The 12,238-nt window shown below is 47.5% G+C and overlaps 1 protein-coding gene across 2 annotated transcripts in view; it reads left to right on the top strand.

The window, feature by feature from the left end:
• LOC119451037 (protein arginine N-methyltransferase 1) overlaps positions 1-12,238 on the top strand; it is a 66,126-nt gene that overhangs the window by 26,152 nt on the left and 27,736 nt on the right. For both annotated transcript variants that reach the window (XM_037714469.2, XM_037714468.2), the window contains 3 exons: positions 285-362; positions 1,514-1,720; positions 4,291-4,378. In XM_037714469.2, the coding sequence (XP_037570397.1) occupies positions 285-362; positions 1,514-1,720; positions 4,291-4,378 (373 nt within the window). The remainder of the gene's footprint in view (positions 1-284; positions 363-1,513; positions 1,721-4,290; positions 4,379-12,238) is intronic.

Genomic DNA, 12,238 nt, shown 5'->3' with positions numbered 1-12,238 from the left:
TCACGGCAGCAAGTTCAGGGTGCGATCATTATGCGAGGAAAAGAAAAAACACACTTGTTGATTGGAAAAGTGGGGCTGCGTTCAATATGCAACTAAATAACACTATTTGCACACCATTAAATTGTTTTCAAGCTTGTTTAGGGTTGCAACTTTTCTTCAGCCAGAGCAGCTTTTTTTGTCGTGAAAGCGCAGTGACCCAACAAACTGGGTCATGCAGCAGCAGGGTGACCAGTTTCCTGACTGTACGTGGATGCTGACCAATTGTGCTTGCAAACTCTCCACAGGTGGTGCTGGACGTGGGCTGTGGCACCGGCATACTGAGTATGTTTGCAGCCAAGGCAGGTGCGGCCAAGGTCATCGGGGTGAGTTATGCCTGCAACAAAGCTAAGCAAAGTAATATACATAGAGGAAAGTGAATTCTAGAAGAAAGAAAATACTTGAAGGTTGTGTTCTCTAGATACTGAACACACATGCAATTAAGACCAACTGCAGCGAATTTTCACTTGGACTAAATTGGCTATAAATGTGTAGCGTATACTGTCACAGTAATCTTGGCAAAGCCGCAGGGCTGGTAATTGTCTTATAAGCAGCCATTACAGAGTGCCTAAGCAGACAACGTGTACACCTGGCGGTGAGCAGTAGTGATGCGGATATGGCGAAAATCCCCAAATTGTACACGACTGTCAATCTCTCAGTTGAACCCAGGCGTGTCACTCGCTCAACATTTGCAAGTTCATGGCCATCTCTTACAGTGCTTTCTCGTTGTGCATGTGATTTGATCGGTTGCAAGAATGCAGTCGCGTTGCATGGCTGTCGGATTCTCAAACACAAGCAATGGCTGTGTAGTACACATTACTGTGCAGAGAAAGGTTTTCAGGGTGCAAGTGTGCACTGCGCTGCAGCAAACAAGTGCGACGCAGACCAGCCACTGCACACATGGTATGTTAACTGCACTTGACGAAGCTGCACAAGCTACATTTTGCGAGCACACTCACCCATGCAAAATCTCCTTACCAACGCTTTCTCGGGATGACTAAGTACTACACTCGAACCTCATTATAGTGAAGTTGAAGGGGTAGCCAAAATTACTTCGTTATATCCATTACTACCATTTACTCCAGTATACGCCCAATGAGGTGCACAGTTGTAAACATGGCAATAACAAGACAGCCTTGTGGCCCGCGGAACTGTTACATGGCCACGCGTGTGTGATGAAATTTGAATAAAACAACTAAAGAATGCTAGGCATGTGCAGCATGCGACTTCTTTGCACCTGACGCGACCGCCTTTAGATAGCTGCTTTCTTTTTGAATGTTGTGGTCATCCGCTTTCCACTTAGCTCTTTCTGCTGGTCGAGCAGGCCGTGGCACACAGCACCGCGCTCTGATCAGGGAAGCATGGCGTGTGATTCCCTGGGATTGCGCGGGGAGAGGCCACACACCCAGCTGCTACAACAATGCGCCACTGGCTTGATATTTGTGACACAATTGTGTTGTGCCCTTTTGCTTTCCAGATTGAGTGCTCAGGTGTGGTGGAGCACGCCGAGCGCATAGTGCACGAGAACGGCATGGCCAACATTGTGACCATCGTCAAGGGCAAGGTGGAGGAGGTGACGTTGCCGGTCGACAAGGTGGACATCATCATCTCCGAATGGATGGGCTACTGCCTCTTCTACGAGTCCATGCTGGACACTGTGCTCTACGCCCGTGACAAGTGGCTCGTTAGTTTTTCCTCTCTCTCTCTGTTCAAATGATCACAGATGCTTAACAGTAAATCGATAAAACAGTTACCGCATTTGGGCATACTGCAGAATTGAAGCTCCCAATTCAAGTTTACTCTACTGTCATAAATAATCGGACTGCCAGGTTCATTCATTCGTCGTACTCTTCAGAGATCAGCTTTCGTCCCAGTCTTGCCCATCACTCCTTTCCTCCCGGCATCGCGTTTCTAGTTCTTTTATTCTGCTATCAACTGTGCACCCTTCAAGCCGGAGACACACGGGACGTGCATCTGAACGAGCGAGCGGCGCGTAAGCTCCGCCCAGATCCAGCGCCCCAACTTGTATGCTTGGTAGACTTCATATCCTCTTCAAAAAGTGCAAACTAAACAACTTCGCATGCTTCATCTTACGCGAATGCTGTCAATAAAATTATGCCTGCAGGAGCATCAGAACACTTCACAATGGCGCATTGTCCACTGACTGCTCCGCTGACGGTCAGCAATAGGGCCAGCAGGCCTAGCTTGCCGGACGGTGCTAGTCATTCAGCCCAAGCTTGTCGAAGAGTGCTTTTTTTTTTTTTTGATAACACGATTAAAACCATACAGTTATGTAGCCCATAATTAAATACACTTGGTTTACTTGATAGTGTCGATGGGAAGTGCAGACGTGTAAGCTAAGCGAGCAACCTCGCTCAGAAGGTCGTGTCTACTTGCGAAATGCCCTCACGTCGTGGCTCGAGATCATACCAGCAGCTTATTACCAGTGTACAAGGCACTGCTTTGTAGAGCAGGCACACGCTTGAGATGATTTTATTGAATTGAACCATTTCATGCCAGAAACAAATTTTAACCATCAAGAAAAAAAAGAAACCGGGCTACCAATGCCTGCCTCCTCTGTGGGGGGAACAACAGAGAATGTCACATGGCCGCCACACTGCCATTGATTGCGGTCATACAACGGTGCAGTTGTTGGACGGGTCACACTGTAAAAACCTGCCCAATTTGTCGCATACCGCAAGACGCCGAATCAGACCTTGTCTCCCGTTTCATGCATATCTCATCGTATGGGTTGCGCCTTGTGGTTTCTCGTCCACGTGCCCGTACCACGTTTAGTGCTTTTTTTTTTTCATGAGCAGCCACTGACTGAAAGAACCTTCCCCACAATATTGCCGTCCTCATCTGCTCTAATTTGATTGCTAATTCTGTTCCCATTCATCTCGTATGTATGTATGTATGTATCCCACAATTCTTTTATTATTCTCTTGTTTCCTGTGTGTGCTTACGTATGCCCACCGCGTCTGTGATATCCCCCATGAAGGCAAGGTAATGAAAATGAAAAACATTTTTCCTAGTGCAGTTGTACAGCGGCAACACATCTTGCAAAGTCATGTTCCAGTTATTCATTATGCAGAGCAAATATTAGCTGTTTGATGCTCGGCTTTTAGGGATTTTTCTATGCAGCAAAAACGGTGTTAATTCGACCCTTGGTAATTAATCTCATAATTCTGACTTGTCCTTCGGTCTATATGCATTATTTAATGTCTTCAAATTGTCGCTAATCTGGGCATATTTGGCCGCGCACTTGTTAATTTGGACAACCTACGGAGCGCGGCGATCGCGGAGCGTCTCAAATGTGCGATGCAAAAGTGCAAGAGCAGTGCTAGCGTCCAACCAAAATGAGGTGGCAGAGTCCGCACCACCATAGTCATCAGGCAGAAACCACGTGGAGAACAAACGCTTGGGGCTTGTATGTGATCTCATGGCCTTTATTCATGCGTTTATCATTGCGTGCGATACTGTATTGATCGCAACTACAGTCTGTCTGCAGCGGTTGCTTCAAACATTAGTTTTGTTTAGACTCGGTGTGTGCGTTGGCCGCATGCCTTCAGAACTGCATGGTCGCCTTCCATGATCATGTGAGTAGAGACTGTGGCAAACAGTAGCTTTGTTTTCACTCACGCAACATTAAACATGGCGCAAGCTGTCGAAGATTATGAGCGATTCTACTGCGGCCCGCATGGTGGCATCAAACCTGCCGGCTCCATCATGACGCTGTTGCTGACCAGCTCACTGCCGAAAAAATAATCGGCAGGTATGTGCAGTAGTGAGAACATGTCTTGAATGAAGACGCAAGTCTTGAGCTATGGCTATACTGCTAAGCAAGTTGCCACTGCGAGTGCTAATCAGTCACAAGATGAGAATTGCACCTTCTGCACTGCTGTGATTCATTCAGGAAATAGATGCATGTTGAATTTAGTAAACATTTGTTTATTGTTCTCTTCATGCCCTCGATAATGTGAGTATGCCCTCGGTAAATTCGGACGTTTCTTTCAGTGCCGCAAAATCCGAATGATTAAGGTTTTGCTGTAACATCCTAGAGGGGGAAAAGTGTTGTATTTGGGAATACCGGCTTTGGATTGACACACAGAGCGAGCGTACGTCTGATGGCCTTCTATCACGATGGTTTAGTCTCTTATTTTTAATTTTAAAGGCAGGCATACATGTGAGGAACTCTTCATGCTTTTGGGTGTAGGAGCTACAGGCAGCCTCTTTGCACATGCTCTTTTGCAGAAGCCTGGTGGCCTGATGTTTCCTGATCGGGCCACACTCTTCCTGTGTGCCATTGAGGACCGCCAGTACAAGGATGAGAAGATCAATTGTGAGTGTCCTGTAACAGCTGTGCTTGTTTTGTGGCATATACAGTTAAACTTCGATGTAACCAACGTCACTATGACGAGATATAACGAAGTATTGAACTTATGGTGTGTGCGAATATCCGAAAAGTTCCAGTATTACCGAATATAATTTTTTTAGTAGCCGTAATTGAACGTATTGCTGGCTGTGCGGGAGCAAACACGGTTCATCGCATTTGTTTCTATCTAATCTAAGAATAGCATTAGGGCGATTTTGTGCCGAAATTTGCAACGATTTCGTGCTGCGAGCAAAATTTCTCCTGTGAAGCACACTTCGCCACTAGACGTCTAAACTGTGCGGGAAAACCAGCCACTAGTAGCAAAGGGCACGAGTTTGCAGACAACAAGGGTGCATGTGGCTTCTTTTTTCTTTCCTTTTTGCAGCGCCATCCCCAATTCTGAGCTGATTGCTTGACAGCAAGTGCGATAAGCGATGACTGGCACAGGGTCAAATGCCTCCAAGCTTATGGACATTTGATGCGGTATAATAAGGGACAAGCCGGGCAGGACAGCTAGTGGGAATTACTAAATTTTCCAAGTTATCATGAGCCAATTACACAATGTTTTAGTATAACGGCTTACTAGTCTAGTTATTTAACATTGACAATGTAATTTCAATGTTCTAACATAACAAATTAACCCAGCTTGCTAATACAGCTTAGCCCACCTCGGGGAGAACCCACCACTTACCATATTTACTCGAATCTAGGCAGACTCCGATTCTAAGCCGACCCCCCCAAAAGTTCGAAGCCAGGAAAAAAAAAACTTGCATCGAATGTAGGCCGAACGAAAAAGCGAGGACAGCATTCGCAAAATGAAACAGCATTTATTAAATATGAACATGCCGAGCTCATTCTATGTCACCATCGCTGCTAGCCTCGTTGCTATCTTCCTTATTGCTGACGTCTTCAAACAGTGGACTATATTCAGTACCATCAAGCGCGTTAGAGATGCTGCACTTTTTGAAGGAGTGCACGGTCAATGTTCCTGGGTAAATGCCATCCTCGTTGCGGCGCATGCAAAAGGCATCTCCTGTGGCCCCCTTCAACGACAGATGTTTTTCTTATCAGTGCCGAAGTTCCGCCTGGATTGAACGTGTGACGATGCCTCTGATGCCTCTACGGCTAGCATAGCAACCGTATTTACTCGATTGTAATGCGCACCCGTTTTATGTGACGGGAAAAAAAGAAGTCCTTTACAGTACCGCGCATCTCATGCTTTCAAACAGAAATGCAACTTTCTGTCATTTGGGAAAAGATTTCCTCCCGATGCACTGAAGTTGCGGTAAGTAAACAAAGTCGCAGTTTCGCCCGAAAGGTGATGCGTCGTATGTGATAGCAAATTAGTAGACCGCTAACGAAGTAAGGATAGCAGTTTTATCGTCCGTATAAAGTTGCAAACATTCGCTTACTAAATAAATTCACAAGCACGGTGTCACGCGCGCACCAGCTAACATGAACACATCTCGCTCGTTGACCACGGAAACGAACTGTCAAAACGCTGGAAGCGCGGCACGCGGCGGTCTTTTCCCGTCGCAGATTGCTTTCAAGATAGGGCCAAGCCGATCGTATCGCCGAAGTGGATCGTCGCAGATTTCGTCCTGCTTCAGTCCACTGAAATCGTTCCGCATTGCTTTGCTGGCAAAAATCCTCTCCTTCTGTTTGCGCCAGTCTCGCAAGTTTCGGATTCTCTGAACGCCCGTGATGCGGCCCGATTTCCGTCCATCTCTGCACACATGATCACTTTCCTTTTTAATATTTTTTAATGATAGAGCAGACGCAGAGAACGTGACGACAGACGGTAGACTATTGCCTAAGCACACGGAGGAAGCTATGGCATGCTACGGTAGCTAGGCTCAATGCGCGTGCGAAGCGGCCATTTTGAAATGCCGACGGCAATGTGGTAACGCAAATTTAGGGTCGTTTTAAAAGTGCGTGTTAGATTCGAGTAAATACGGTATTTGTAGAAAGCGGCGCTATAGTGGCTGTTTGGTGCCATTTTATAACGCCACACCGCGTGCCGATGCTACACCATACCATACCGATACGATGCAGGTCAAAATGGCGACGTCTCTCGTGTACTTCAGTTGGCTACTGGCACAGCTAGTAGCGACTGCGATACTGACTTTTCTAGATGGCGCTAACTATGCACCATTCGAATAAATACGATATAATGTAACCGTTTATAGTAGTGTTGTGCGAATATTCGAATTCTTGAATACCGTATTCATTCATAGTTGCCGATAGTTTTTTTTCAAATAATCGCATACGAAACTCTAGGGTGGGCTTAGATTCAAGGATTTAAAAAAACACGTCAGTTTTAACTGAAACTGATAAATACGGTGCATAGTTAGCGCCATCTAGAAAAGTCAGTATCGAAGCCGCTACTAGCCGCGCCAGTAGCCAACTGAAGTACACAAGCGACGTTGCCATTTTGATCTGCGTTGTACCGGTAGTATCGGTATGGTGCAGCATCGGCGCGCGGTGTGGCGTTATCGTAATGGCACCAAATGGGCGATGCCACAATAGTGCCGCTTTCTAAACGAATACTGTATTTACTCGAATCTAACGCGCACTTTCAACACGACCCTAAATCTGCGTCGGCATTTCGAAATGGCCGCCTCGCACACGGGTCGAGCCTAGCTACCGTAGCATGCGGAAGCTTCCTCCGTGTGCTGCAGTACACGTGCTTAGGCAATAGTCTACCATCTGTCTTCACGTTCTCAGCGTCTGCTCTATCTATCAGCATGAAGTACCGAGTTCATCATGATGTCGCATTTAAAAGGAAAGTGATCCTCTGTGCGGAGACGGACGGAAATCAGGCCGCATCACGGGCGTTCGGAGAATCCGAAACTTGCGAGCGGGACTGGCGCAAACAGAAGGAGGATTTTCGCCAGCAAAGAAATGCGGAACGGTTTCAGTGGACCGAAGCAGGACGTAATCTGCGACAGGTAAAGTCCGCCGCGCACCGTGTTTTCGCCGCGTTGAAGCGAGAGGCATGCTAGCACGAAGGCGCGCTTCGTCTCCAGTGTTCTGACAGTTCGTTTCCGCGGTCAACGAGCGAGATGTGTTCATGTTTTCTTGTGCGCCCATGACACCGTGGTTGTTAATAGCGGTCTACTAATTTGCGATCGCATTCGATAAATCGCCTTTCGGGCGAAACTGCAACTTTTTTTTATTCATCGCAACTTCAGTGCATCGGGAGGAAATCTATTTTTCCAAATGACAGAAAGTTGTATTTCTGTTTGAAAGCATGAGGTGTACGTACTGTAAAGGACTTTTTTTTTTTCCTCACGGGAAAACGGGTGCGCGTTACAATCAAGGAAGCGTGAGAATCGAGAAAATACGGTAGTTGTGCTAGCCGTAGAGGCATCGTGAAACGTTCAAGCCAGGCGGAACTTCGGCATTGGTCTGTCGTTGGAGGGGGCCACGGGAGATGCTTTTTGCGTGCGCCGCAATGAGAATGACATTTACCCAAGAACATTGATCGTGCGCTCCTTCCAAAAATGCAGCAGCTCTAATGCGCTTTATGGTACTGAATATAGCGCACTGTTCGAAGATGTCAGCAGTAAGGAAGATAGCAACAAGGCTAGCAGCGATGGTGACATAGAATGAGTTCGGCATGTTCAAATTTAATAAATGCTGTTTCATTTTGCGAATGCTGTCCTCGCTTTTTCGTTCGGCCTACATTCGAGGTAAGTTTTTTACCGCTCCCCTAAGTTTCGTTTTCTGCCGTTGAAGCGAGCGTTGGCTGGCGTGGGCAGTTTCGTTGGCTGGACTGGGCCTCCGCGTTGCTTCCCTCTGTGCCGCCGCCACTGCGTTTGCTGAGATGTTGGCGCACACACGCGTGTTCCGGCGCGACGCTGAAACGGCGCCTGAAGTTTCGTTCACTGCTATTACCGGGATGTGAGAGAGGTTGTGGTTGTGAAGAGCAAGAGGCGCTATCGGGATGCGAGCGTTGGCCGGCGTGGGCAGTTGTGGGCCCTTGCTCGCTATGTGCTTGCCCGCCGCGATATTTCACGACTCGCACCGTTCGTACGCAGCGCTATGGTGCACAAATACGACAAAAATAAGTCCTTTTAATTCGAACAAATTTTCGGGCCCCTTCGAGTTCAAATTATCGAGATTTGACTATATTTTCTGCTGGTGCGTCACACCCTTGGACAGGAACAACTCCTTTTGCACACATTGCAGACCCTTGTCCGCTTTTTCGTTGTTTCGTGCGAAAGATTTGTAAGGCTTCCAGGCCAGCAAGGGCTTCGGCGAAGGTAGCCGGTGGGCGCAAGCCTCGTTATTTCTTTTTTATTTCTCCGCGGTATCTTTCTTTCTTTTTTATTTCTCCGCGTGGCGTTGAGGGGTCTATTCTAAGCTTTTGCTCTATGGCGGTGTCGGAGCAATGCCGGTCGGAGGCACCGCCGCGTGATTTGGAGCACTGCTGAGGGCATTGTCGGTGCGCCGTATGTTCGAATTAACCATCGTAAATGCTTTCGCGTTCGAATTACCGAGCGTTTTCGCCCATTCGAATACACATAACTTTGACGGGACCACAGCGTCGGATTGAATTAAGCGTGTTCAAATTAACGAGATTAGATTGTAAATGCTTTCTGTGGGTTTTCCTCACTCGCATTATATGCGGATGAAAACTTTTTTTTTTGTTTTTTTTTTTTTCGTTATTGCTATCCCCAAATAACACCTCGTCTTATATGCGGGTCTGTATTATACGCGGGTCTTACAGTAATACAAAAAAAGTGTCTCCATACGAAGGCGTTTTGTTCGGTATTTCAGCTTCAACAAACTTTTCGAGAACGAAACTGGGACTGAATTGAAATTGGAACTGCCGAGTAGTCAATTTAGAAGGCCCTTCCAAAGCTGTGACGATTCTATGTCCGCTTGAACGAGGTTTTCAAGAACAAAATCAAGTGCAAAATACTGATTTACGCCACTGCAATACATAGCCACGCGTCATCACGTGCCTGCGCGAGACTGCACAGGATCACCGCGATTGCTGCCATTTTTTTTTTTTTTTTTTTTTCTTGTGGTGTGTGTGTGTGTGTGTCCGGTCGAAATGGCTACGCCAACGAAGAAGCGTAAATTTTCCTCTCTCGAAGGCACATACCGTATTTACTCGCATAACGATCGCACTTTAAAAAAAAATTGACGCAAATTTTGGGGTGCGATCATTACACGGGGTAAATTTTCCGCGAAATAATATTTTGAGCACCGAAAATGCAAACAAGTCGTGTATCAGAATTCTTACGATAGCTATCATGAACATAACCAAAAATAAAAGTAGAGTAAGGCTTACCTTTGTAATAAACGCAAACATTACGCAGGAACTACATGAATTGCATATTGCCCTTTAATTTTTTCATTCACTGACTTCCTAACTTTCATTCAGAGTCTGAAGCGTCAGTGTCGTCGCCGCTCGATTCCCTGTCGGAACTGGCAGTGTCATCGCAGTCCCACAGAAGGTTATCTTCCGTTCCGTCGAGCGCGTTAGATATGCCTGTCTTCTTGAAGCTGTTGGCGACCACCTCGTCGGAGATGCTACTCCACGCTTCGACAATCCATGAGCAAAGGACTTCCACGGACGGTCTCCTGATTTTCCCGCTTGGCGTGAAATCATGGTCGCCCGCCGCCATCCACTCGACGTACAGCCTGCGAACGTTGTCCTTGATTGGTTTGTTCAATGATACATCCAGAGGCTGTAGCAGCGACGTTAGACCCCCAGGGATCACTGCAAGTTCCGTGCGCCGCTCCTTAAGTTCAACACGGACACTGTCGACGAGATGGCCTCGAAAGCTATCCAGCACAAGCAGTGAAGGAAGCAGAAGCGCTCCTGCTCTTCGTCCCCAGATCGTCCTAATCCAGTCTACCATGAGTTCTGCCGTCATCCACCCTTTCTCTTGAGCGCGGATGTGGATCCCACGTGGAAACTTTCCCTTCGGAATAGTTTTCTGCTTTAGAATAACATGGCGGCAGCTTCCGCCGTCTGCCGTCACTGCGAGCATCACGGTGCATCGCTGCTTCTCCGCACCACACGTTTTTACGAGGACACTCCGAGCACCTTTTTCATTGACGGTAGTGCTTCGAGGCATGTCGAATGTCAAAGGTGTTTGGTCCGCGTTGCCTATTTGTGACAAACCTATGGAAGTCGATGACTTTGTCTTCGTACGCGGATGGGAGTCGCTGGCACGACGACGTCCGCCGCCTCAGTGACAGTCCATTTCGCCGCATGAAGCGTGTCGTCCAGCCGGAACTAGCGCGGAAGTCCTTTGTGGGCAATTCCCAGCCTCCGGGAAATTGTGCATGCCTGCGTCCGTATCATTTCTAACGACACTGCACAACTGTCTTTGCGCATGTCCCTCACGTTTTCGAGGACTGCCTTCTCAACGTGAGGGAACTTGCCAGTTTTGGGTCCGCGGAAAGCCCGGCACGTGCTGTTGGTAGCCATGAGCTTCTCACGCTGATTTTTCCAATACCTAATTATGATTTCGGCGACGCCGAAATGCCTGCCGGAGCGCGATATCAACCGCCTTCATTAAACGCGGCAGTGAAACTCTCGTATCGCCCCATCGTGAACCGGCACTCAAACAAGCAACCACGTTACAGAATGGTGAAAAAACGCAGGCGATGGCGGCGACGCGGCTTTTTCAGGAATTATGGGAACGCGTCGGCAGCTTGTTGCTGCGTGATGACATCACGTCAACCAACAGGCGGCTGCTGCTGTAACACTGCGGGATATCAAAACCACGTGATCAAAACAAACCTGGCGGCTGACGGAGCCAAGCGAACGCGTTTTTTCTCGTGAGTCATGGAGGTTGTGAGTACATCACGCGTGTCAAAAGTTTCTTCCGTAGAAATAATGAATTATTTCGTTTAAATCGGTAAATTTGCGGCAACAGCATAGCCATGTCTGCTTTTAGAGGACAGAAACAGAGATGGGCGCGTTCAGCTGCCACAGACGTAGAAACACATGGCCGGCATGTGGTGAAAACTACGGCATTTGTGTTTACTGCTATGCTAATACAGCACGTTTCCGCCAAGGGTGGCAAAAATTGGGAATCTGTTTGGTGTGTGCAGTTCACTTGGTGAGTCTTGAAGAGTTATTTACGTAACGTTCGACAGATGGTAAACATGATGTTCATCAGCTAGACTTAGCACACGACATACCGCTGCGGCAAGTTCGGGGTGCGATCATTACGTGGGGGGGAAAAAATCAAATTTTTACGACAAAATTTAGGGGTACGATAATTACGCGAATGCGATCATTATGCGAGTAAATACGGTATGATCGCCGAGGCAGAAAGCGAAAGGAAAATTTCAGTTGTCAAAAGGCGAAGCATCGATTGCGATAGCAGATCAGTAGAAAGCTGTACCAACTAAGGATCGTAGTTTTATCGGCCTTATAAACTTGTAAACATTCGCTTACTAACTAAATTACCAAGTACAGTGTCACGCGCGCACAGCTAAACATGAACACATCTCGCTCGATGACCTAGGAAGCTCTTGTGAACACGCTGGAATGAGAAGGCGTGGCAATAGCAGCGAGCGAATTGACCTCCATGCCGTCTCTTGCTTCAACACCAAATAAATGTCGAAAGCACAGTGCACACGACTCTACCGGCACTAGTTGCACTTTGCCGAAATCGCAGATCGCTTTGAAGAAGAGACCTGCACGGGTGCGCACTTTGTGCATGGCGCAGATTGCTTTCAAGATACAGCGGCTGCGCCGCATCCGCCGTTGTCAACATGATGCCAACGTCTCGTCTGGAGAAAATGACAACCCGCTAGACACGCTGACTCCGGCGACTGCTTTGAAAGTAA

This window comes from Dermacentor silvarum, chromosome 4, assembly GCF_013339745.2.
Source record: "Dermacentor silvarum isolate Dsil-2018 chromosome 4, BIME_Dsil_1.4, whole genome shotgun sequence".
Taxonomy (NCBI): Eukaryota; Metazoa; Arthropoda; class Arachnida; order Ixodida; family Ixodidae; genus Dermacentor; species Dermacentor silvarum.
The sequence above is the reverse complement of the archived record's forward strand: the minus strand, read 5'-3'. Positions and strand labels throughout refer to the sequence as shown.